Raw genomic sequence first — 25,633 nt, forward strand, 5'->3', positions numbered from 1 at the left:
AGACGTCACTATCAATAATTTTAGATATCTTTATTGGAGTCTGCCTTAGATTATCGTGATTCGTGAACCACAGTTATACAGAAATCCATATAGTCATGATGTTTCTTGAGGCTGGCGTAGTAAAAAAAAAAAAAAAAAGTTAGAAATAATTCTTCCTGACACCATATGACAGGGTTAACCGGGTTCGTTTACATTATCATTCCGAGAAACGAGTCCGTTGGAAGTGTCAGCGCGAACCGGTTAAAATGGCGATGTACTCCAGGTCCGAAATGAGGAATTCCTGATCCCCCGTATCTCCCCGCCACGAAGAACATTAGAAGTAGAAAGTTCAGCCGATTGGTCTCTTCAGTATCAAGCTAGCTGCTGTCGTCCCAGGATCGCTTATCCCCCTCGCTTTCGTGGTCTGTCAACCGAAGCATCTAAATGTGAGTGGATTATCGGAGAGTCTCTCGCCGGAGAGGAAATCGATTATTTAGAAGATGAGGTTCGGTGTATCTCGCTTCGGGTGGCGACGGTGGCCGACCTCACGTGGCGTGTTTGTGGTTTGAATGCAAACTTTTAACTGCCGCCATTTCTCGGAGCAATAACGTTAATACCCGGTGCTTTGCTTTATTGGCTTCAAGTTGAATTCGGTGGATCAAGTGTAATGTAATTTGTATACCATTACAATTGTTTATTTATTCATGTATTTTTGCTATATAATGTCATATTTAAAACATACCGACCTGCACATAATAGATAGTCTACCACTTGTTGCATACCCAGTTACTGATTATTACTGCTTACCTTTTAATTGATATGAAAACCACATTTACTGCATTCTGAAAAATTCCAACTTAGCCGACAATAAGATATCCATATTTACTATATTCCACCAAATTCGAAACTTAGTCTACAATATATACGTGTTCTCGAAGATAATAGTCAAATAATATGTCATTTTAATGGAGATTGCAACATGGACACGCGAAGTTGATGTCATGCTTGTACATACACGCCATTCACGTGGAAACTGACGACTTCATTGTCAAGAACTCCCAACACCAACAATGGAACTCTTATTACTCACGACTCAGTAGTTGTTACTTATTTGATCATATCAGAGATTAACTTGTCGCACGGAAATAGAACACGTAGAGTCTACAATGGGCTTATTGGTCTTTGAAGAACATCTGCCAAATACTTGGTAAAAGTAATAATGAAAATTCTGCTTGACTGATGAAATGTAGTAGACTTATCAGAGTAATCAAGTGTGCTGTCATTGTCATTGGGTATAATGGATATAATGGCCATTAACTGGTTTATAACAATCTGATAAGCAAGTTTGAAGTGAGTAAGATTTAAAATGCATAGAATAATATTTTTTTTAATAAGATCCTTGTTGAACTCTAAAACTCTAATTGTTATGCGCTGACGATTTAATTGTCAACTCTCTCTCTCTCTCTCTCTCTCTCTCTCTCTCTCTCTCTCTCTCTCTCTCTCTCTCTCTCTCTCTCTCTCTATTAAAGCGTAGCATCTATCTTGGCGAATTCATTGTTTTATTATTTTTATCCTGTATGTTATTTAATATGTATATTTTTGTTTTAAATTGAATGCTTTCCAGATAACATTAAACTGAAAAATGAACGGCAAATAAAAAAAGGCAATATATAACAGAGGAAGAATAACTTGAATTTAAATGTTCGAAAAATGCATATCAGACAATATTGATACTGAAATGAATGAATAATGAATTTCATAAATTTGATGGATCTATGTGGAATCAAGTTGCCTGTTCGACAACTTTTGTTGGTTATTTTATTATAACAGGAGTAGTTGGATATATTAAAAAATGTTTTCATCTATGTAAAGTAAACAACAGTGTTCGCATAGGATAAAAGGAATTATTTCCACATTCAGCTTGACGTACAACAAATATATCTGAATTTTATCAAGTTGGCTATAGTTTATATGCTTTTGATTTAGGCTAATCTCTGAATGAAGGTTGACGTAGACATAAGGAAACTCAAATTTGACCGGAGAGAGAGAGAGAGAGAGAGAGAGAGAGAGAGAGAGAGAGGAGAGAGAGAGAGAGAGAGAGAGAGAGAGAGAGAGAGAGAGAGAGCCTGCTTTTTGCGCAAAGGAACGCCACCGGACACAGTTAGAGCATTACCAGCAGAAAGACTGGCTGTTAGGTTGACAAACTTTATACGTTACTCGCGTACGCACGGCTAAATATTTAGAGAGATATGCACACACACAGATTCAATCTTTCCAACTCTCTCCGCCTCTCCTAACTACAACCCACTGTTTCGGAAATTTGTGGGAGATTTTGGTTTCCGAATATACCTCTCCGGTTACGGGTCCTCTCACCAGGGTATGACTACTCCCTCTCGCCCCCTACCGCTCAACGTGACAGGAAAGTTATATTTTCTATATATAGAGCCAGGCACTTACTCTTTATTATATATGGAAGGATATTCAACTTGCAGAAAGGTGAATGCCCTTCTCAAGGTCAAGGGCTTACGAGGTCTGTAATCAACTGATAAATCATTAATGTTTCCGGTAGATATTTTCTACTTTATAATTGAATTTACTTAAATTCAGGAATTTCTAGACGACATATTTACTTTATTTTGAATATCCATTTCCCTCATTAGATAATTTTACCAACTCTACTAACAGGAATATCGTAAAACTCTAGTTTTCTTCAAATGATTAATGAGCAATTCTAATAGGCTATGATTGCAACATCAGCATTAAAAAGAGGTTATTTGATTGTCTTTAGAGAATTAGTAATAGAATTCGAGGACCCTACGTCGTAAATTTCGAGAGAGAAGATGACATTTGGAACCAAAGATGAACTTTTGTCTTTGCAAAAGCGGACCTGTTTACTTTCCATATATATATATATATATATATATATATATATATATATATATATATATGTGTGTGTGTGTGTGTGTGTGTGTGTGTGTGTGTAGGCCTATGTGTCTGTATATATATATATATATATATATATATATATATATATATATATATATATATATATATACATATGTAGGCCTATGTGTCTGTATATATATATATATATATATATATATATATATATACATATGTAGGCCTATGTGTCTGTATATATATATATATATATATATATATATATATATATATATATACATATGTAGGCCTATGTGTCTGTATAATATATATATATATATATATATATATATATATATATATATATATATTTATGCTAAAATATTATCATGCACTCTTCAATTTAAGGAAATGTCAATGAATAACTTAGCAGTATTAAATAGGTATTTAAAAAATAGAATTTTCAAAGTTATTACTAAATATACACCAACCCTCTTTCCTCACTTAGACCCATTAATAGACGAACTGAACGCATCCACGCCATAATGACTTGTGTTATCTCATTCCAGTGAATATATAGTTTCTAAATTAATTTTTCATGAACATAGTGTAACGTATGTATAAAACATCCAATTCATTCATCGTCACAATATGCTTCCCGAAGCGACTACTGGGTAGACAGAATTCTCAGTCGGGCTAAACTGCAGAATTTCATGACCCGTAAATATGAAAATGACCCAATTGGTCCTTGAATATGCTGATATCGATTTGGGAGGTCACGGAACCGTGACAGATGGTATCTCACAATGGGGAGAGAGAGAGAGAGAGAGAGAGAGAGAGAGAGAGAGAGAGAGAGAGAGAGAGAGAGAGAGAGAGAGAGATATTTGACATTCAGCAAAAGTAAAGATTTCGACTGGTAATTTAATTGTTTGCAATTGATACACACATACGAGCACACACACATACACATACACACACACACACACACACATATATATATATATATATATATATATATATATATATATATATATATATGTATGTGTTGTATATATAAGATATATATATATGTGCATGTATATGTATATATATATATATATATATATATATATATGTGTGTGTGTGTATATATTTATATATATACATATAGATGTATATACAGTATATATATATATATATATATATATATATATATATATATACATATATATGTATGTATATATATATGTATATATATATATATATATATATATATATATATATATATACAGGCAGATATGATAAATAGATAGAATAGACAGATAAACAAAGAGCAAGTGGGTTACAATCATACTAACCAATGATTTATTCAAATTATGTGCACTGACCCACTTCATTTTCTTTGTCAGCTTCCTCATTGCATCATGACTCGCGAAAACCATCTGATGAAGGTGTCCGCCCAGGAGGCCCACGAGGCAACCAACACCCTGGAAAAACTCCGCTGCCTCATCCTGACGAAGGGATACGACAGCGTCCTTCAGTTCGGAAAGTAAGTTGGGATGGTGGTTTGGGGGAGCCTTTAGGTCTATCTGCTGAGTCATCAGCATCCATTGCCTGGCCCTTCTTGGTCCTAGCTAGGATGGAGAGGTGCTTTGGGTGCTGATCATATTTATATATGGTCAGTTTCTAGGGCATTGTCTTGGTTGATAGGGCAATGTCGCTGTCCCTTGCCACTGCCATTCATGAGGGGTCTTTAAACCTTTAAATTGTTCATTCAAATACTGTGCATAAGTCTGTGTTGTGGAGATTGAACTTTTTTTTTTTTTTTTTTTTTTTTTTTTTTTTTTTTTTTTTTTTTCTTTAAAGCTGATCATCATCATGGATGGTATTTATAAGGGAATTACCTCTTTTTATAGATAAGTGGTATCTTAGGATTACATAAATGTTTTATAGATATAATTCGGTATTTTCCAATAGCGTTATTTATCATTATGTATTTTTAAAACATTGACAAAATTGCAATTCAGAGTAAACTCTAAACTTCTACGAAACCTATTGCTGAGAAGATTCACATCAAGAATAATTTGGTAGGAGTGAGCCACACTCATTTAAACTCAAATTAATACCAATGTGGTGCCCCTTCTCTAATGGTGCCACAAAGCATCCGTTTTTTGAGAATTTCTATGTGTAAATTACACATTTATAGGGTTTATCAATGTATAAAGCCTAATATAATAGCAATGAATATGTTTTCTTGAATATATAATTCTCTCTCTCTCTCTCTCTCTCTCTCTCTCTCTCTCTCTCTCTCTCTCTCTCTCTCTCTCTCTCTCTCTCTCTCTCATGCCCATTTCATCTAAGCTCCCTCCATTTTTTTCAGAAGTATATACACTAATAAATTTTCTTTTATATCTGAGCAAAGGTAATAAATCTAGTCTTAATAAGTCAAATCAATTACTAGAATACATTCTGCACTACCTGCAGGGTTTTCTGTAGTATGTAAGGTCAAACTACTTTCAACTAGTTTACAGAGCTACATTCTAACGAAATAAGAGTGTCTTAATACTTAAAATCTAGTATTGGTATTTCATAATCTAACGCCTCCATACCTCAAGTTACAGGTGGGGACTGTTGTTTAATATTAATCATATTCTGTACTTTAATATTTGGTTGAATTCTAATAGGTATGGCACTATAAAATGAAAGCAAGAAAAATTACATTACACATCATAATTTTAACAATATATCGTTTGGTTCGTACCAGGAAAGTTAGAAAAACAAACAGTGGTTTCATTCAAGTCTTGATATAGATGTAGATTAATGATTACATGACTCGAAACCTAATTCGTAATAGCTTATATCAATAGTTTTTACTAACAAGGGCTTAAAGTTATTTTTTTATTGTTTCATGTAATAAAGAATACTTACTGTAAAAACATCGATTTGCGTTCATGTAGCAAACAAAAAATCATTATATTAAAAATTCTATATTTATTTGTTGATCAGATAACTTACTGCTATATTTCACGTAATCATATTTTGCTCAGAATAGTAAAGTACATTTAAAATATAAATATATAATAAAATAATTTTGAAGCAACAGGTACTAATAGATAAGAGAATTAAAAGATGAATGAGATGAATTAAATCAGAAAACAACCTTATGCTTCAGGTCTTCTTAGTAAAATATGGGTATGAATGTCCGTAGAGTTACACACGATTTCCAGTACCTTCCTTACCTCGCCGGTTTTCTTATAAAAAAAAAATCCATAATCATCAACAGCATCATTCACTAATTGATTTAATTATCAGTTTTATATCAGTTTATCAAATACATAATCCATTATGGCGAAACAGTTTCCTTAGAAAATTTGGTAATAAATTTAAGGTATGTGATTAGAGAGTGTATGAATTAGTTCCAAAGTAAGAGGGTAATATCAGTTAAAAATAAAATGATTCCACAATTTGTTAGTTTGGTATAGGAAAAAATATGGTTAGCTTTGATTATGGTGTTTGTTTGTTTTTCAAGGAAGACTGGCAAAATTCTAAGATATTTTATCTTATCTTGGTGTGTAAAAGTTATATTAGCTTTTTTCTACAAATTTAGCATAACTAAAAATAGATTGATGATGCAAAAAATAAGTTACCATATACGATATACCATAAAATTTATACATTTAGGTGTTTATTTCTTAGTGTAAAACTGTCTTTCCGTTTAGAAGGAAGATACTGTCCTATTTCTTTCTGGAAAGGGAAAAGGAAACACTGTAACACAAATTTCCTAAGCAAAACCCCACTACCTTGCTGTCAATATTTTTTTTTTTCAAAATATTTATAACGAGGTGACCAAACTGGAAGCATTTCCTCTTAGAATTGACCATAGTAAATTTGAGAACTGTTGCAGATTACTGAGAAGACATGAACGAGAGGACAAACATGCTGTCACCAAAGAGGAGCTGAGTGATATCATAAAGGAATATGGTGTGGAATTCAGCGAACATGAAGTGGACGAATTATTCTCTACCTTCGACAAAGAGGACGTGGGCATCATCAACTGCGAAGAGTTTCTCATTAAACTTAGGGTAAGAGTAGATGTTAGTTAACGGTGTATTTAAAGACATACGTGAGAAGAGAGAGAGAGAGAGAGAGAGAGAGAGAGAGAGAGAGAGAGAGAGAGAGAGAGAGAGAGAGAGAGAGAGAGAGAGAGAGAGATGGGTGTGTATTCTGCTAGAGAGTGACAGATACTTTCTTTTCTAGCTCGCTTTTAAACCATATATGGCATTATATAGACAATTAAGAGATTCTGCAATACGTGTAATTTTTTTATATTTGATTTTTTTTTTGTGTTGAGTTTATTTTGTAATATTTTCATTAACAATAACTTATAGATGACCTGAATATTCTAAATATGCCTTCGGTTGTTTGCGCACCATTAGTGTCATCTTCTTCACTAGTGCGTGCTTACTTCAGCTTATTATTTTTTTTATTTTTTTTTAATTCCAAGTCGTCAGAAAGATGGATGAAATGCGCACCATCTCTGAATAGTAATTTATTGAGATCTAAGTATGTCGTCAGATTCATGGCGAGTTTTAGAACACAGGAATTCTAGGATTACCAAAAATATTAATTGATGTATATTACATCAGAGAAATTAATGCGTGACCTTCTTCTAGAGAATGTGGACTTCTTTAATATACCGGCTCATAAATACAGGATTATAATAATTAGCTCATCATATTTATAAAACGTCTAGATATTTATTTGGAAGTAGATACAGCAATCTATCAAATATCTCATACATTGTGACATCAAAGCCAACAAGACTGACATTAAGATTTCTATTTTTTTCTGCTTTTCTATCGATCCTGTTTCGTCGGAAAAAACCGGTATGAGTGTGCGCGCACCAAGTGTCCTTTCGTGACGTACACGAAGACGTGAATATTTCAATCGCTGCGAGAGAGAGAGAGAGAGAGAGAGAGAGAGAGAGAGAGAGAGAGAGAGAGAGAGAGAGAGAGAGAGACATTTCCCAAGCTCGTTTTGATATTCATGAAGTTCATTTGGATTAAGTAAGAACCATTTTGAGAAGGATGTTTCTTTTTAATGAATTTGTCATTAAAAATAACAAGTTGATATAAAACGGCATGCTAGTTTAGACACTAAACTGACTGTATGAGGTAGTAAACACTGCAATTAATATTTTCATAATTGTTTCTTGTTGAAAATACGCTTTTTATAATAGATTTGGTCAATTTCATTTCATAATTGAACACTTTTGTCGTTTCAGTAGGATTTTACCTTTCATAATGTTAGCATAAATAACAGCATATCCTTTCATTTTTCGTTTATCAAACGTTGCCTGCAGTTAAGCTAATATAATAATGTCGATTAGAATGAGATTTAGGTAACTTTTGATATTATTGCGGTATATCTACGAAATACAAATTCCGCTTCTAAACAGGAAAAGTCTCTCTCTCTCTCTCTCTCTCTCTCTCTCTCTCTCCTTTCGTATGCATTTTTGTTAATGTGCGTTTGTATACACGTTGAAGGGTCGATTATCAAAATAATAATAACTCAAATCTTAGTTATTTCTTTAAATATATATTTCAGTTATGATCTTAAACTGATTACACTTAACTGTGCTGTGAAATAGTCTCCGAAATATCTCGATGTGGTTCTTTTAAGGCAGCATATTTTTAAATCATAAAACTACTTCACTTTGACAATTCTGGGGAGAGAGAGAGAGAGAGAGAGAGAGAGAGAGAGAGAGAGAGAGAGAGAGAGAGAGAGAGAGAGAGAGAGAGATTTCGGTAGCAGATATAAATGCGTTTCTTTTTCTCAGACCGCCTCACACCGACACACTATCTATGCATTATTTACCATTTCAGTCCGATGGCGACTCGTTTCAAGCGCTAGTGTACGAAAAGGTTACGATTTATTGCAGTTTGTTCTAGTTGTCATACATCTCACATCTTAAAACATTAAAATAATGCTAGAGATTAGATAAAAATGAAAGAAATCCAAGCTTGATGTACCACGTGTATAAGAATCGTGAATACTTATATAAATGTCATCATATTAAATTCAGTATATTTTTCTTATTTTTCTATAAACACTTATAAGAAAGCTCTTAGCCATGTCATCTGACACCCATCAAAAGAAAAATAATAAAAAGAGAGTTTAAGTGGTCAACAATTGGAGCAAATGAGCTCCCAGCCATTCCTTTCTGTTGTCTTTAGTACTCGTGTCACTTCATGTCTTACTGAGTTCGGAACCAATGTCCCTTTTTTATGAATTGTTCCGTTGGTTTCACCACATCCAGCACCAGCAAAACAGACTGGCATTTATTTTTAACAGGCTGCTCATTTGACTGATGCTTGGCACGTAATTATTTGTGTTTTATAAGGACGATTCCTATCTGCATCACCGATGGGTAATGCTATCTTCGAAAAGTGATATTTGATTTTCACTTTTCAAATTTAGATATTGCTTTATGTAGGTGATTTCTGTCTCATTACGCTGATGATCATCGTTCCAATAAATCATCCTTTATTCTTTAAGATAAGTATTGCTGCTAACTAGTCTTTAATACACTTATCGCAAAATTCAATCTAGCTAAGGAAAGTTCTCTTTGTGTTGCTGATTTTAATTTCTCCCAAAGATCAAGTCGATCTACATAAAGATCACCTTAAATCAACTTACAAAATTATTATAGATAAGACATTTTAACTAGGATTAATTTTTCTTTACCAAAAGTTTCTCTGTCAACTTAACCTTGGCTGTTCTGCGTTAACCTTTTCAACAAACCAAACTTTAATTGGTAATGTTGGAGCCAATTTTCATATGATGACCTTCACATTATTGAGCTTCCAAAGCCACAATAATATTTTGCGTTTAGTTTCACTGATGAAACTATTGTACTTACGTTGCTTCTATCAAATTTAGCTGGCTCTTTATTTCTCACTTTTCGTTGATTTTTGTACTCTCAATTTGGCTTGCGTTTTGCTAAGATGAAACACTTTGCGAAGCCCACTTTTCATATACTGTATTTAATTTTTGTTTACGTTAGTACAGGAGTTTTACCTCATTCAGCCTATCTTAACTTTGCTGAAATATACTTCAAATTTACGAACATGATATGCATTGATCAAGTCTTTTTTTATCAGATTGGTTTCAACCTAATTGAGATAGCCCTAATTTACTGATGCTTGCGTTTATTAAGCAGATTTTTACTCTGCTAAGTCGACTTAATATCTTGCCAGACTGAGCTAATTTAGAATGTACTAAATTCAACTTAACTTTTGTTTGTTGACCTTCTCTATACATTTTGTTGCTTGTGCCGACTTATTGGAGTGCTCAAGAAACCCTAAAGTATGATTTATAAGTGAAAATACGCAATATTCCGAATAAAGGGATAATGAAAATGGGAAAGACATAAATTTCTGTAAAAGGTCACGGGATTTTAAAATCGTCAGCAAATGTAGGGTCATCTTGTGACTATACATAGAAAATATAAGATAAATACTAGTATTACCAAATGTTACGAGATAGAAGTTTTCTTTAGTCAAATGCCCTTGAATGGCCTCTCTATAGTCATTATGAAGGAAAAAATTATGTTCTTTATTAAAAAACAATCCGCATTGGCCAAAGGACATTTATCTATTTTCTGTCTCCCTAATTTTTCATTTAGTAATTTTATAAACTGTGAATTTCATGATTCTAATCAATTGAGAGATATTGATAATATATAAATATATGAAAAGAGAATCATGGTCCTCTAAATAATCTGAAAATAACCCGGAAGTCGAATCTCTGAGATATGAAGGTAAAACTATATTTGTAAGCTAAAGGTTCCCAAGACAATAATTTTTCGCTTTAACCACTATGAATGCTAGAAAAAAAATAAACGATCATTTCATTGAACTGACAGGTCCAATAAACGACATGCAGCAGCATCGTCTAAGTAATGATAAAATGGAAACTTATTTTTTTTTCTTTTTTTTTTTTACCAGTGTAAAATTTCCCGATGATCCCACTGAAATGCTAGCGACCCGTTCCACAGTTTTCTCCGAATTCATATAATCCTGACGGAATGTCACACAATTAAGGTTTCCAGGAAATAGAAGGCGTTGTTACATGAATTATGTTTTTCTTTTGTATCAAGGACTTTTTTTTCATAGCTGTCTGTCACGCATACATTTCGTGCCAACGGAACGGGGCATCCTGTCGAATATAAACGCTCTTTACAATATCAGATGTTAAGGATAATGTTTCATATCGGTCAAGAAATGAATAGGATGTTATTTTGATTGTCCTTGATATGACACAAGGAAACCTGACCCTACTTTGTACTGTTACGTCCTTGATCTTTAAAAGCTCAGATCTATGCTAGAGTGGTAATTTCATAATCTTATAAAAAAAATCGTTTTAAAAGTGCTATATTTTTTTCATAATTGAGACTAGAACTTTGTTAGAAGTGCTTTAATCTTTGGATTTCTTGAAATTGGAATCTGTTAGGGGAACTAACTTCTTGACAACAGAAAGCAGTCGGTGCTTTCTTGGAAATCTGTATTTTATGAAATGAAAGAGCCTACAAATATATTGCATTCTAGTCTGCAATCCTTGTCGTCTATTACACAAAGTACTTTTACTGATATCTTAAGAAATTAAACTCTTGAGAGTGTTTTGTCCCTTAATTTCATGCATATCCATATCCTTGATAGTGACATCATCTAACAACTTTCTGTGAATCGTAACCTCCACAATAATTTCATAAATTTGGCCTAAAATAAAGTAAAAATATTAAAAAACATATTTAATATTGAATGAAACTAATGCCTCAAATGGAGTTCTAAATTCTTGATATCATGATTAATTAAACCCTTTGAATGTTATAAATTTCTCCTTTTATGAACCATAATTCCCATAATAATTCTATATAATCCTGATATTTTAATGAATAAAAATATCTGGGTGTTACACTTACTTAAGGTTTACATCAAACAACAATGAGAAACGTAATATTCCTTACGTTGTCGGTTATTTTTTTACAAGTTAGCAAGGACGGTTTCATTTTGCTCTTGATGGAGAATTGGTAATGGTACTTCACACTGTAAATGTATTTGTTGTAGCTTTATCCACGCTGATTACTGCCCAATTTTCATAGCTTCTATGTTATCTACTGAACGTAATAATCGGGTCAATAGTTTGCAATTGGGCTTTCCAAAGGTCTTAGGGTATGTGATGTTCTTCTTAAAATTTCCAATGCTGTTTATAAATCCCTTGATATAGATCTGGAGATTCGTATGATCAGCGTTGATTTTAGTGTTACCTTTGGCCTCATTAATCCAGAAGCCCTTGTTTTCAAATTTAAACATATGAGAGAAGGTGGGTCTTTTTTATCATTATTATCAAATCTCTAAGTAACAGACAACAGAGTAGTTGTTGATGGGCACAATAGTGACTATAGGCATGTAATATCTGGTGTTCCCCAGGGTGGTGTTCTCGGCCCAATACATTTCCTATCATATGCGTATGTAATGTTGTATGGCCTGTAAAAATGCTTTTTGCATATGCAGATGATGCTACTCTCTTTGCATTAATTCCATCTCCTGAAGGGAGACCTGTAGTAGCTGAATCCCCGAAGAGAGGTCTAGTTAAAATAAGTGCACGATACAAATTATAGGGGATGAAATTGAAGCTTAACAAAACAAAAAAGTGTGACTGTAAGTAGGTAAAGGACACTGGCTCCTAAACATCCAGATTTTTTTCATTAGTGTCTCTAACTGCATACAATTAGCAATTAGTTTAAAGTTCTAGATTTGACTTTTGATTGCAAATTCAATTTTGAGAAATAGATCTGGTCTGTCACTTCTTCAACTGTCATGTCTGAATATTGTTCTCTTCTCTGGATTTTAATTTGTTTGACAAAGACTTGTCGTCTATTAAATTCCTTATCCACGATATTGATATTAATATCTGGCACCATCGTTCTGTACCAACCGTGTGTCACTCCGGGGTCACCCAATGTGACGATCCAAGAGTAGGTTGTGACAAAAAAGGCGAGATGAAAGCAACTGAGTCATAACCTACTCTTGACTCGTCACATTGGTGACCCCGGAGTGACACACGGTTGGTATATATTATTCTTTACATGCTGCACAATATGTTTCATAAATTTAGCCATCCTTTGCATTAGACCATCCTAGACTCTACGTGCTTTACTTGCTTTACTTTAAGACCTGTTTTCCTGGCCCTGTCACACATGGAAACCCTGTGCCATACAGGGCCTAAAAGATGTTTGTCGTATACATTCTTAGGTGTTTCGAGTACCAATTGTCAAATCCATAGTCTCTTCTTTCTTATAGTAATCAATCCTGGTAAGAACACAGATAATCACAAAGACACAATATTCATCCAGGTACTTCTTCTCAAAAGCAATATTCCTAAGATGATATCCAGCGATTCTTACTATAATTTTTATTTGAACACTGAAAGAGAAATTACAGTAATTGATAGACTTAATCAATCACAAAGACACAATATTGATCCAGCTACTTCTTTACAAAAGCAATATTCCTAAGATGATATCCAATGATTCTTACTATAATCATTATTTGAAAACTGAAAGAGAAATTACAGTAATTGATAGACTTAATCAATCACAAAGACACAATATTGATCCAGCTACTTCTTTACAAAAGCAATATTCCTAAGATGATATCCAATGATTCTTACTATAATTTTTATTTGAACACTGAAAGAGAAATTACAGTAATTGATAGACTTAATCAATCACAAAGACACAATATTCATCCAGCTACTTCTTTACAAACGCAATTTTTCTAAATTGATATCCAGTGATTCTTACTATAATTTTTATTTGAACACTGAAAGAGAAATTACAGTAATTGATACACCTAGATCATGAAGTCTACTAGATATCGAGACCGAGCTGTTTTTAGTATCTATTTGGAAGTCACCGAAGTTTTTTGTTTTATTCCCTTCCCGACCACTATAAAATTTGTTTTATTTTCATTTATTTTTAGTTTTTAATTGCCATCAATTCCCTAAAAGTAGTAAGAACGTGTCCAGAATCATCAATGGTACCGTTGCATCATCTGCAAATAGTTTAAACATCACTTCTTGTCTCTGTAGAACTTTCGGTAGACCGGTAATAGAGGCAAAATAAGATTGGTCCTAGTTTATTTGCCAGGTTATCCCTCTGCTAAATGATTCTTGTGATGAATGAGTTTCCAATTCGTTCATAGTAGTTGCTGTCAACCAAGTAAACTTTTAGATACTCTAAAGATTGATCTTCAATAACAATGAACAATAATTCGTCAAGTAGCAGTTCATGCTCAACTGTGTCGAAAGACCACCAAGATAGAGTAATATTAAGATACTACATTTTTCCTACTCCATTTCCAGCAGATCATTTACAACAGAGCATATAGTTGTTTCCGCAGATATATAATTTTCTGTATTTTTATATGAAGGATAGATTCAAAATTGGTCTGTATGAACTGAAGTTCTGATAGTCAAGAACACCTTTCCGAACCGATATAATTTAGCCCCTTTCTCGGATTTAGGAAGCTTACACTCACCAATACTGGTATTTACTATTTTTGAAATTATGTCGGCAAGACTAGAAAAGTTTTCTACACTTATTATTTCGGATAATGGCATCGGATGAGTCTTACAATTACTCTTTTTGCCCCCTTAATAATAATTTTAATTTCAACCTTTGTTTTATTAGTACTAGGCACACGTCTAGTTCTCAATCATAAGGTTCAATAATACATACTATTGTTAAAGTTCTATTCAAGATGTGAACAGATTCTGAAATTATTATCTTCAGAGGTTCGAATTTATTGCTAATGCTTTTCAGTTAAACAGGTTGATATGTGTCTAGTTTCAGAATTCATACAGGACTGATTTATCTAAAGTTGTCACTGTTGTCATTAGATCTTATATTTTCATGTTATTCATATATATATATATATATATACACACACACACACACTCACACACACACACACACATATATATATATATATATATGTGTATATATATATATATATATATATATATATATATATATATATATATATATATGGTTTATTCGTTACTGCTTTATTTCCTTTCTGCATTGAGCTGCTTGCCCTATTGGACCCCTAAGGCTTGTAGTCATCCTTTTCCAGTTGTAACTCGACTAGTAATAATAACAATAGTATAAAAACATCGTCTCGTGATTTCTAGGTTCAATAAGTCCTCATTCTTGGAACCTGATCATAGCAGTTATAAGATATCTATTATTGCTATTTCATGATATATTTGACGTTATTAGATTTAATAGGAAAGTCCACCCTATACAGAATGTTATATTAGCAACCATTACAAAACTGATATTCCCCTTACCAGCTTTGGATGCTTGGAAGTGAAAAGTTAAATAAGAACTATAGTTTTCATATTTATTGTGCTAGTGTTCCATTGGACATTTAATATTTCATTTGAGATTTTTTGAAAAAATTAAATGCCACTGTAGGTGATCTTTCGCTTGGAAAAAAAATAACGATTTCATGATATTGTAGAATGTATGTTTCTGTAAAATCATGATTTATAAAGGAATAACAAATTCTTGACAAAATGCTTGCTTGATTACTTAAGATTAGAATTTATTTCAGTATATTATCTTCTAAACAGCCAGAAATGTCTGATGAGAGAAAGCACGTCGTGGAAGAGGCCTTCAATAAGCTGGATGGCTCCGAAGACGGAGTCATTTCTCTAGAAGAAATTAAGAGCAGATATGATTCCTCTCGTCACCCAAAGGTCCTGTCGAAGGAGGCAACGGAACAAGACATTATCATGCATTTCGTCACTAACTTCGAGGGAGGCGTCCACCCCGATGGAAAGGTTTGTTACTGGCATCAATTTTAGACCGGAATCAGACTTCGGGATGTTGATGGAAAAATTGTTATATGAAAATTCTCTTATGCTTCATTCACACTTACACATACCCATATATATATGGAGGATACATATATTGGTAATGTTACTCCTTTATGTAAATGTGTTTGTGGTAGCTCAAGTCGCATTGATTACCGCCCAATTTCCATAACTCCCATATTATCTAAAGTTTTTGAGCGTCTTCTGGCAAAACGTCTTAATAGGTTTGCCGAAAGTAATCATTTATTCCCTAGTTTGCAATTTGGTTTTCGTAAAGGCCTTGGAGCATGTGATGCCCTTCTTACAATCTCCAATGCTGTACAGAAAGCTCTTGATTGTGGCAAGGAAGTTCGTATGATTGACCTTGATTTTAGTGCTGCCTTTGAACGTGTTAATCATGACGCCCTTATTTTCAAACTCAAACAGTTGGGAGTGGGTGGGTCGTTTCTTAGCATTATAATTGATATTTTAAGTAATAGATCTCAAAGAGTTGTTATTGATGGGCACCATAGTAAGTATAGGAATGTGATATCTGGTGTTCCACATGGTAGTGTTCTTGGCCCATTACTTTTCATACTATATACACATGACATGTGGTTTGGCCTAGAAAACGAGCTTGTTGCATATGCAGATGATGCTACTCTCTTTGCATCAATTCCATCCCCTGAATGTAGATCTGAGGTTGGTGAATCCCTTAATAGAGATTTAGCTAAAATTAGTGCATGGTGCAAATTATGGGGTATGAAGTTGAATCCTAACTAAACTCAAAGTATGATTGTAAGTAGGTCAAGGACGGTGGCTCCTCAACATCCGGATCTCAGTATTGATAATGTTTCTTTAAATTTGTATGACTTTTAAAATTTTAGGTGTGATTCTCGACAGCAAATTTACTTTTGAGAAAAATATTAGGTCTGTGTCTTCTTCAATTGCACAAAAAATGGCTTATTGAGAAAGTCTTTTAAGATTTTTGGTGATCAATCTATTCTGAAGAAGTATTTTAATTCTTTCATTCTAATTTGTTTTGAGTATTGTTCTCATCTTAATTTGTTGGACAGAAACTTACGGTCTATTAAATTTCTTATTCCTGATCTAGATATTAATCTCTGGCACCGTCGTTCAATTAGTTCATTATGCATGTTGCATAAGATTTTTCATAACACTGACCATCCTTTACATTCAGATCTCCCTGGACAATTCTATCCTGTTCGTAATACTAGGCAGGCAGTTAATTCTAATAGCAAGGCCTTCTCCATCATGAGGCTCAATACTAAACAGTATTCTAGAAGTTTTATTCCAGCTGGTACCAAATTGTGGAATGATCTTCCTAATCGGGTAGTTGAATCAGTAGAACTTCAAAAGTTCAAAGTTGGAGCAAATGTTTTTATGTTGACCAGGCTGACATGAGTATTTTTTTTTTTTTTTATAGTTTATTTATGACATATATGTTTTTGACGTTGTCAATAGTTTATATAGGACACATCTGTTTTGACGTAGTTACTGTTTAGAATGATTTATTGTTAACTTGTTCTCATCATTATTTATTTCTTTATTTCCTTTCCTCACTGGGCTATTTTTCCCTATTGGAGCCCTTGGGCTTATAGCATCTTGCTTTTCCAACTATGGTTATAGCTTGGCTAGTAATAATAATAATAATAATAATAATAATAATAATATATACATATATATATATATATATATGTATGTATGTATATATATATATATATATACATATATATGTATATATAGATATATATAGATAGATAGATAGATAGATAAGTATATATAAATCATATAAAAGTATATATATACATATATATATACAGTATATATATATATGTGTGTGTGTGTATGTGTGTATGCATTTATATACATTTATACACAGCACTATTATCCTCATCATTATCAACCGTAACTAGTCCACTACAGGACAAAGGCTTCAGACATGTCCTTCCACTCGTGCCTGTTTATGGTCTTGCTATGCCAGTCCACACCCGCAAATTTTCTTAATTCATCAAAACATCGTCTTTTCCTTCCTCTGCTTCTTTTGCGATCTCTAGGGATCGATTCTGTTATTCTTTATATCCATTTATTATCTGGTGTTCTAATTATATGTCTTGTCCATGTCCATTTCTTTTTCTTTTCACATGTTAGAATATCCTCTACTTTAGTTTGCTCTCATATCAATGTTGATCTTTTTTTCTCTCTTTGGTGTTAATCCCATCATTATTCTTTCCATAGTTCTTTGAGTTATAACTAGCTTATGTTCTAAAGCTTTAGTATTGTACAAGTTTCCAATGCAGAAAGTAATACAGGTAGGACCATCTGATTTGATACTTTTCTTTTTAGAGAAAGTGGCATTTTACTTTTCATAATCTCACTTTGTTTACCAAAATTCCTTCACCCAATGCTTATCCTTCTTTTATTATTGGCTTCATGTTCTGGGGAAACACTTACTATCTGTCTTAAGTACGTATATTCATTAACAATCTGTAGAGGTTAGTTTATAACCCTTATTTTTTGCCTCTACATTTTCATGGAACATTATCTTAGTTTTCCTCATGTTCATTTTCAGTCCTACATTTTTGCTTTCTCTATTCAAATCTTCTATCATCTTTTGCAATTCCTTTCATGATTCACTAAACAGAATTATGTTATTTGCAAATCCTTAGTTGTTAAGGTATTTCTTATTAATGTCAGTTCCTACATTTTCCCAGTGTAAATTCTTAAAAACTTCTAGGTAAGCTGTGAATAATTTAGGAGAGATAGTGTCTCCTTGTCTAACTTCTTTCTTAATCGAAATTTTCTCACTATCTTTATGTAGTTTTAGGATTGCTGCACTACCCGTATAGATATCTTCAAGTGTTCCAACATAATATTCATCACTTCCTTGTCTTTGAAGGGCTTTTTAGTTCGGCATACTCTTAATTTTCCATTAACTGGTTAATCACCTGGATATGGTCAGTTGTTTAATACCCTCTTCTAAAGCCTTCCTGCCCTCTTGGTTGATTAAAGTTTAGCTTTTCTTCTAGGCCTAATATGATTTTTGTAAATATTTTACACATTATTGAGAGTAAACTTATTAGGCGGTAAATTTTCAGATTTTGTTGTCTCCCTTTTTGTGAATTAGTATAATGATAAAGTTTTTCCAAGTTGCAGATATAGAGCATTTTTGTAGACATTTTGTGTCAAGTTCAGCGAGTTTTATTACCATAAAATCTCCTCCATCTATTAACCAATTGTTAGCCCATCTTCTGTTGCTTTGTCTCTTTTCATACATTTTCATGTTTCCTTTACTTCTCCTAGTGTTACATTTGGTACCGTCTCAGGCGTTTCATTATTTCAGTTGGGACAGTCATTTCTTATATCACTATTATATAGCACCGTATTGAAATCCTCTGCAATTTTCATCACTCCATCTCATTTGTTTATAATACTTCCATTTTCATCCTTTAGAACAAACATCAGTTGGAGCCCTTTTCCAAGTCTTCTTTTTTTTAATTTGATGCTTTTTTTCTTTAATGTTTCCTCAATTTATATAGATAGATAGATAGATAGATAGACTGATTGATTACCTCTGACGTATAACTATGCTTTTTTGGGAAACTAGATAAAAGAAATCTTAGAAGAACTTAGTTTTTAAAAGTTGAAACCTAAAACACACCTTAAAATGCTCTTAATTATACCATTTTGAAAAAGCAAATTTAAACTAACTTATAGAAAACCAATTATGGAAATTTATGCTTAGTTCTTTTTACCAATAAATCATACGCAGATTCGGTTTTTCTATCGAAATGATATCTATAACCAAAGAGAACTCAAGTAATTGCATTGGCAAAAATTTCAAAGCAACATCATAATAGTTTGTGTAATCTCACAACCCATATTAAAAAGATTCTAGTAAGGTATAACTAAATGCTTCTTAAAGATAGTTTTAGTTAACACTTCCTCCTAATTCATCTATACCTTAGTAACTTTCGAGTTATCTTTCCAGGTGACAAAAGAAGAATTCATGGATTACTATTCTGGAGTCAGCAAATCCATCGGCGACGATGAATACTTCACGACAGTCGTTAAGAATCATTGGATTCTTTAAATAACCAAAAGCGAAGGATCAAAATTGAAAGAGGAGGTCGGGAAGCAGATGTTTTCGGAACGAAATTTATAATCAAATGAAACAAAAGATTATTTATATCATTTTCCGGTTACTCATACTGTAGTTTCTAAAGCAGTCCAAATTAACGATCTTCAAAATTGGCACAATTTTGAGTAATGGAAATTACGATTAGGTTTAGGATATGATTAAGTAAATAAAAGAAATGATTGGAAATATTTGTTTATGTTAATAACTGAACTTTGTAAAATAATTGTTCTGCACTTATATATTCTGAAAAATTATGGGAAATTCCCATAATTACTTGTCAACATATAAATAGTTATGGGTGACTCATTATCTAATATGATTTATGCTTTAGGAAATTATTTTTGTATCTATATTTTCATTCTAAAATTTAGGTCACATTACACACGTTATGATAATCCATCCCAGGAGAAACGGGTTAGGCCTAAAATTGGCGATTTGAATTTGCAGTAAAGAATGCTTTAGAGATAGTCTTAGCATAAAGAACACCAAATGTAGATAGCTATTTTCTATCACGTGACAATTCTACTGTCTTTCATTAAGGTCTCAAGCATGAAAAAGAAATCTGATCATTTTTCCAATATGATTTTCCACGAATCCTTAAAAAGGCTGTGACTATACTCAATTTTTTTTTTAATGAGGCGCATTTCCACAGACTCGCAGCGGTGTCCTTTTAGCTCGGAAAAGTTCCCTGTTATCTAACTGGTTAGAGTTATCTTGTCCAACCAATCAGCGATCAGGAAACCTTTCTGAGCGAAAATGGCACCCCTGCGAGTCGGTGCAAATCTGCCTCACTAAAAAGAATTGACTATGATAACTACGTAGCATCTTAATGGAAACTTCAGTCTATATAGCATACAAAAATTAAATTGCAGATTAACTTCCCGATAAATATGAATATAATTTCAAAGCAATGAGAGAAAATTTCAATGTAAAAGATTGCATGTAATATTAGTAGCATTTTATGACAGCACTTAGACAACAAAGATGTATCATTAGAAACAAAGTAAATTAAACTGATAAGAAAAAAGATTCACTTAAATTATTGCTGAGAAACCATAGAGATAAGCACTGTAGAGGTTGTTCCAGTGTGTCAAAGAAAAAGGTATGAAAAATATTTAGAACTCTTATTTTTGATGGGCATATCTAATGTTATCTCTTCTCTTTCTTTATTTGTATTTAATTCACTCATTTAATCTCATTTATACCATTCAAATAGAAACATCATAATGAGGCTGATGTAAATATTTTGATTTATAAATACCACATAAGACTGACTTTCAGATAAACAGAAGCTTAGCTAAGTAGCCTATTCAGATGTGTCTAGGTTTTTACTAAAACTTAAGAAATAACGAAACAGGTTTCACATCTTATAAAGAACTGGCAGTTATTTTTTCCGTCATCCTTATTAATCTGTGTATAATAAAGAAACAGGATCTTTCATCCTTTGTAATGTTTTCATGGCAACCATACACAGATCACATTCTAAAATCAATTAAAATATGGTCGATGTACTTTGCGTTTTCTGTGATCCATTCCAGTTTCCTCGTTATATAACTTTAGTGTACGTGACCACTAAAAAATGACAGTTTAATATTTAGATAGATATGCATGCCTCTCGGGGTAACCCCCTCTCACAAGGGTATGACGCTCCCCCTCTCCCCCTAGCCGATGGACAGAGAGAGACCAAGTAGTTATACGCCTCTCAGTGCTGATGAGCATGACTGGAAATACACACGCACACACACACACACATATATATATATATATATGTTTATATATATATATATGTTTATATATATATATATATATATATATATATATATATATATATATATATATATATCCAAACAATTGCTTTTTTTTATATAGGGGATACGGTTTATTAAAGAAAACAAAGACGTGCAGATTTCTAAGCTTAGACTATAAGACTACGTTTCCTATGGACTCACAGTATCTGAATAAGCATCTGAGAGGAATCATTTCTTTCACATTGAAACGTAGGCGTCCTTCAACCATTCTGTTTACGGTAACATTAAAAAAATCCGCATTTACATAAATCTGGAGAGCTTGTCTCCAAAATATTGCCACGAATAGATATAAAAACCCTAAGACATACACTTTATTGATGTGTTTTAAAGGTTTAAGGCGGAAAATGAATGGCAAAGGCAAGGGACATTGTCCTATCAAGAGACTGGCCATTTAGACATATGATCAGCGCCCAAGGCCTCTCTCCACACAATCTAGGACCAAGGAGGGTCAGGCAATGGCTGCTGATGACTAAGCAGATAGACCTATAGGCTGCCCTTAAACCCCCATCCTTAGCTCACAAAGATGGTGAGGTTGCAGTGACCAAAGGAACTAACGAGTTTGAGTGGGACTTGAATCCCAGTATGACAATTCCCAAGCCTTCGTAATTCAGGGACATCATTTTAATGACTCGTGGATGACATCTAAGAGGACATCTCTTTTTGCATATGTTACATAGATGGCTTACTAATATTCTCCCCCTACCACCTATGTCACCTACACATCATCCTGCAGGAGAACAGCCTTGCACTGTCACAACACGTGTACTATTGGTGCCAAAGAAGTGGTATTTTTGGGTCATTGCATCACTCCTACTCTCCGATTCCAGTGACGTTGTTGTAGGGGAGGTACTCGAACAAATGATCAGTTTATCATTCCACCAACTCCAGGCAGAATCCAGCTGTTCCACCTTTTATCGCAAACTTCTGCCGGTATATTTGACTGTCCATCACTAAACCCATTTCTTAGAGGGCACGTCCTTCACTATTTGCACGGAACAAATGCCCTTTCTGCATTTTCGCTCGACAGTCCTATTCCTGGTCCGGCCGTCAATACCAACATCTCTCTGTCATTTCTAAATTTAACTATACTATTCAACACATCCCCTGGCAAAGGGAATCTCGTTGCTGAAGCCCTTTCCAAACACACGGTGGCCACCGGTCACCTGGGAATGGATTACAAGGCCTTGGTAGATGCAGAAAAGGAAGAAGAAGAGGTAGAATCCCAACAAAAGGACCACGAGTACCAAACCTTCAGGACACCCTGCGTATCCCTCAATTGGGAAGACATCACCACAACGACTCCAACGTCACCATACTCTGTGTCATTAGTACTGGTAGGCCATGCTTGTAGATACCTGCCTTCATGCCGCAGCAGGTGACTCTGGCATCCTGACGTCGACCCTCGCCCTGATCTATTGCACAACTATTATAGTTGAAGTTCATATAGCATGAAATTACTAAAGATGCCAATGATTGTGTCTGGAACTGTATTTCATGTCCAGCTCCAAAAGTACATTGACACATGGATTCGGGTGTGGGCACTTTTCATAAACCTCAGCGTCATTTTGCCCACAATGACGTTTATGTGTTTGGCCTCCTACAGGCGTCCCAAGGACACTGTTACCTTTTTCAAGGTCATTGATCACTCGATTCACTGGCCTGAAGCCATCCCCAAGCAAGATGTAATATCTGTTCATGTTCCGCCGCCTTACTTTCCGGATGGATAGCAAGATTCGGCACCCCAGAGCACATTACTCCCGATAGGGGCACCACTTTCACCTCTCAATCATTAAAACATGTCCTCGGCATCTCTCTACATCAGACTACTGCTTAAAACACTGCAGCCAATATAATGGTGGAACGTTTCCATGGTACCATCTAAGCACCCATGGTGTTAAGCAGCAACGTTTCTAGCTGACTTTCACAACTTTCCTGGATCTTGTTGGTCGTCCCTGCAGATTTTTTCCCTTCCACCACCTCCTCCGATGATCTCCAGTGCCTACGTCACGTTTTGGGAAAATTTACCCACTGCCATCAGACATACAAGCATCCAGCAAAGAAGTACATACTGAAAGACCTACACATCGCAACACATGTCCATACATGAACCAACGCTTGCAAGCCACCGCTTATAGTCCCATATACAAGCAAATTCCTTGTCATCCATTGTACTGCGAAAGCTTTCCTCCTCAACGTTCGTTGTAGGCCTAAAACCTGCATATCTCTTGCAAGACAACCCACCAACAGTACGAATCACAAAGGAAGGCCACCTTGTTTCACATGTATGTCTGCTTCAGGGGGGAGGGGGGGGGAACCCTGTAATGCACGGCAGCAAGCAGTGCACACATAAAAAAGTAGGCCCTGTCTATGTTCTCTTCTATAATGCAACCGCCATCGGACTCCATATCAAATAGCTGTTGAAGAAACAAGCCATTTCAACTCTATTATCATTCCAACATTATATTGTCTATTTGATATGTCAATGTCAACCGTATTGATGAAAAACGTCGAATGTACACATGCAATCATCTCACTTTGGGGACCTATAAATACCTGTGTTATCTCTAAAAAGTTATTTGTTCGGGAGCTGTATTCATATTAATTCTTCCTCACATTCCCATCACATTGCCACTGACCTACACATAATACCTAAATTCCACATTAAGACGAATTCAGAGGGCGTTACATTACAATTCCCTTGTTTAGTGATCAGCTAAAAGTATGATGAATTAATTTAACAAAATATCTTAAATGTTATAGAAAGGAAAAAAAATAAAATTTTAAATATTTAAAAATTCCGAAGATTCTATAGAGATTTTGTGAAAAATAACTAAATGTATGATTAAATATATTTACATATACACGTGTAGATATGATGCAACACCACCGAGACCATTAGTTGTGCAAATATTCAGTTATTTTCCTCATCTATAAATACGTTTCCTGGTATTTTTAAATGTTTTCCCTTTTCCTGTTGATTTATTTTGATTTATATAGCATTTAAAATACCATTGTTAAGTTAATTAATCATAAATTTGGCAGAGCCCTCATATGTAAAAGGGATTGTAACAACGCAAATTAGTAATCCCTTGATAAAGACAGGACGATACCCAGCAGAAACTTGCTGCCAAGTTTACGTGAACAAAAGTACTAACAAAAATATAACTGGTAATGTCAAAATTTTCCTTCAATTGCAACTTACTGTATATTTGTAACCCCCGTCACTATACGCAGTCTAAAGTTCACCCCACCATAAATCGCTCATAAAACTATTGTAAAGTAACTTAATTCAATAGGACTTCCTATTATCTGCTGTAGTGTAGTCACTTGGTGGACTGGCAAGGATCACTTAGTGTCTTAGTGCGACGAACTTCAACAAAGACCCATCATTGTTGTTGTTGTTAAAGGTTAGGTTAGGTTGGGAACTACCGTACTAATAATCAGCCATTAGTGCGACGAACTTCAACAAAGACCCATCATTGTTGTTAAAGGTTGGATTAGGTCAGGTTAGGTTGGGAACTACTAATAGTCAGCCATGCATGACAGAAACCTAATAGAGTATAAATGTGTGATTAGAGTATTGATAACAAGGGTATTGAAGTGGTGCAGAGTTACGGAAAATCAGAACTTCTGTGAACAAAAAACAGTTTCAAAACTGTCTATTTGATTGCATATCCTTACATCCTTAGTATATCACGTTTGTGGTCTAAAATCCCTCCATGAAAATTTGGAAAGCTGACATGTTATTGGGAACAAGTTTAGATATATCGAAATTTTCATATATATTTCCCGTTTAATTCAAGCTTTTAGTAGCTATAAGGGGTTAACAAAATGAGGAATTCTTCATAGTAAAATATTACAATTGTTATAATGAATGTGGTGAAATTTAAAGAAAAACACA

The 25,633-nt window shown here is 34.0% G+C and overlaps 1 protein-coding gene across 1 annotated transcript; it reads left to right on the forward strand.

The window, feature by feature from the left end:
* Positions 1 to 214: 214 nt before the first annotated feature.
* LOC137639014 (crustacean calcium-binding protein 23-like) lies at positions 215 to 20,529 on the forward strand. Its single transcript, XM_068371335.1, has 5 exons — positions 215 to 425; positions 4,248 to 4,387; positions 6,743 to 6,920; positions 15,541 to 15,750; positions 19,775 to 20,529. The coding sequence occupies exons 2-5, from the start codon at positions 4,263 to 4,265 to the stop codon at positions 19,874 to 19,876; spliced, it is 615 nt and encodes a 204-aa protein (XP_068227436.1). The 5' UTR covers positions 215 to 425; positions 4,248 to 4,262; the 3' UTR covers positions 19,877 to 20,529.
* Positions 20,530 to 25,633: the final 5,104 nt, after the last annotated feature.

Source organism: Palaemon carinicauda, chromosome 4, assembly GCF_036898095.1.
Source record: "Palaemon carinicauda isolate YSFRI2023 chromosome 4, ASM3689809v2, whole genome shotgun sequence".
Taxonomy (NCBI): domain Eukaryota; kingdom Metazoa; phylum Arthropoda; class Malacostraca; order Decapoda; family Palaemonidae; genus Palaemon; species Palaemon carinicauda.

Coding starts and splice junctions, on each gene's coding strand:
- LOC137639014 (XM_068371335.1), top strand. CDS start 4,263: ATGACTCGCGAAAACCATCTGATGAAGGTGTCCGCCCAGGAGGCCCAC. Junction 4,388..6,742: donor AGCGTCCTTCAGTTCGGAAA/GTAAGTTGGGAT, acceptor GAACTGTTGCAG/ATTACTGAGAAGACATGAAC. Junction 6,921..15,540: donor AGTTTCTCATTAAACTTAGG/GTAAGAGTAGAT, acceptor TCTTCTAAACAG/CCAGAAATGTCTGATGAGAG.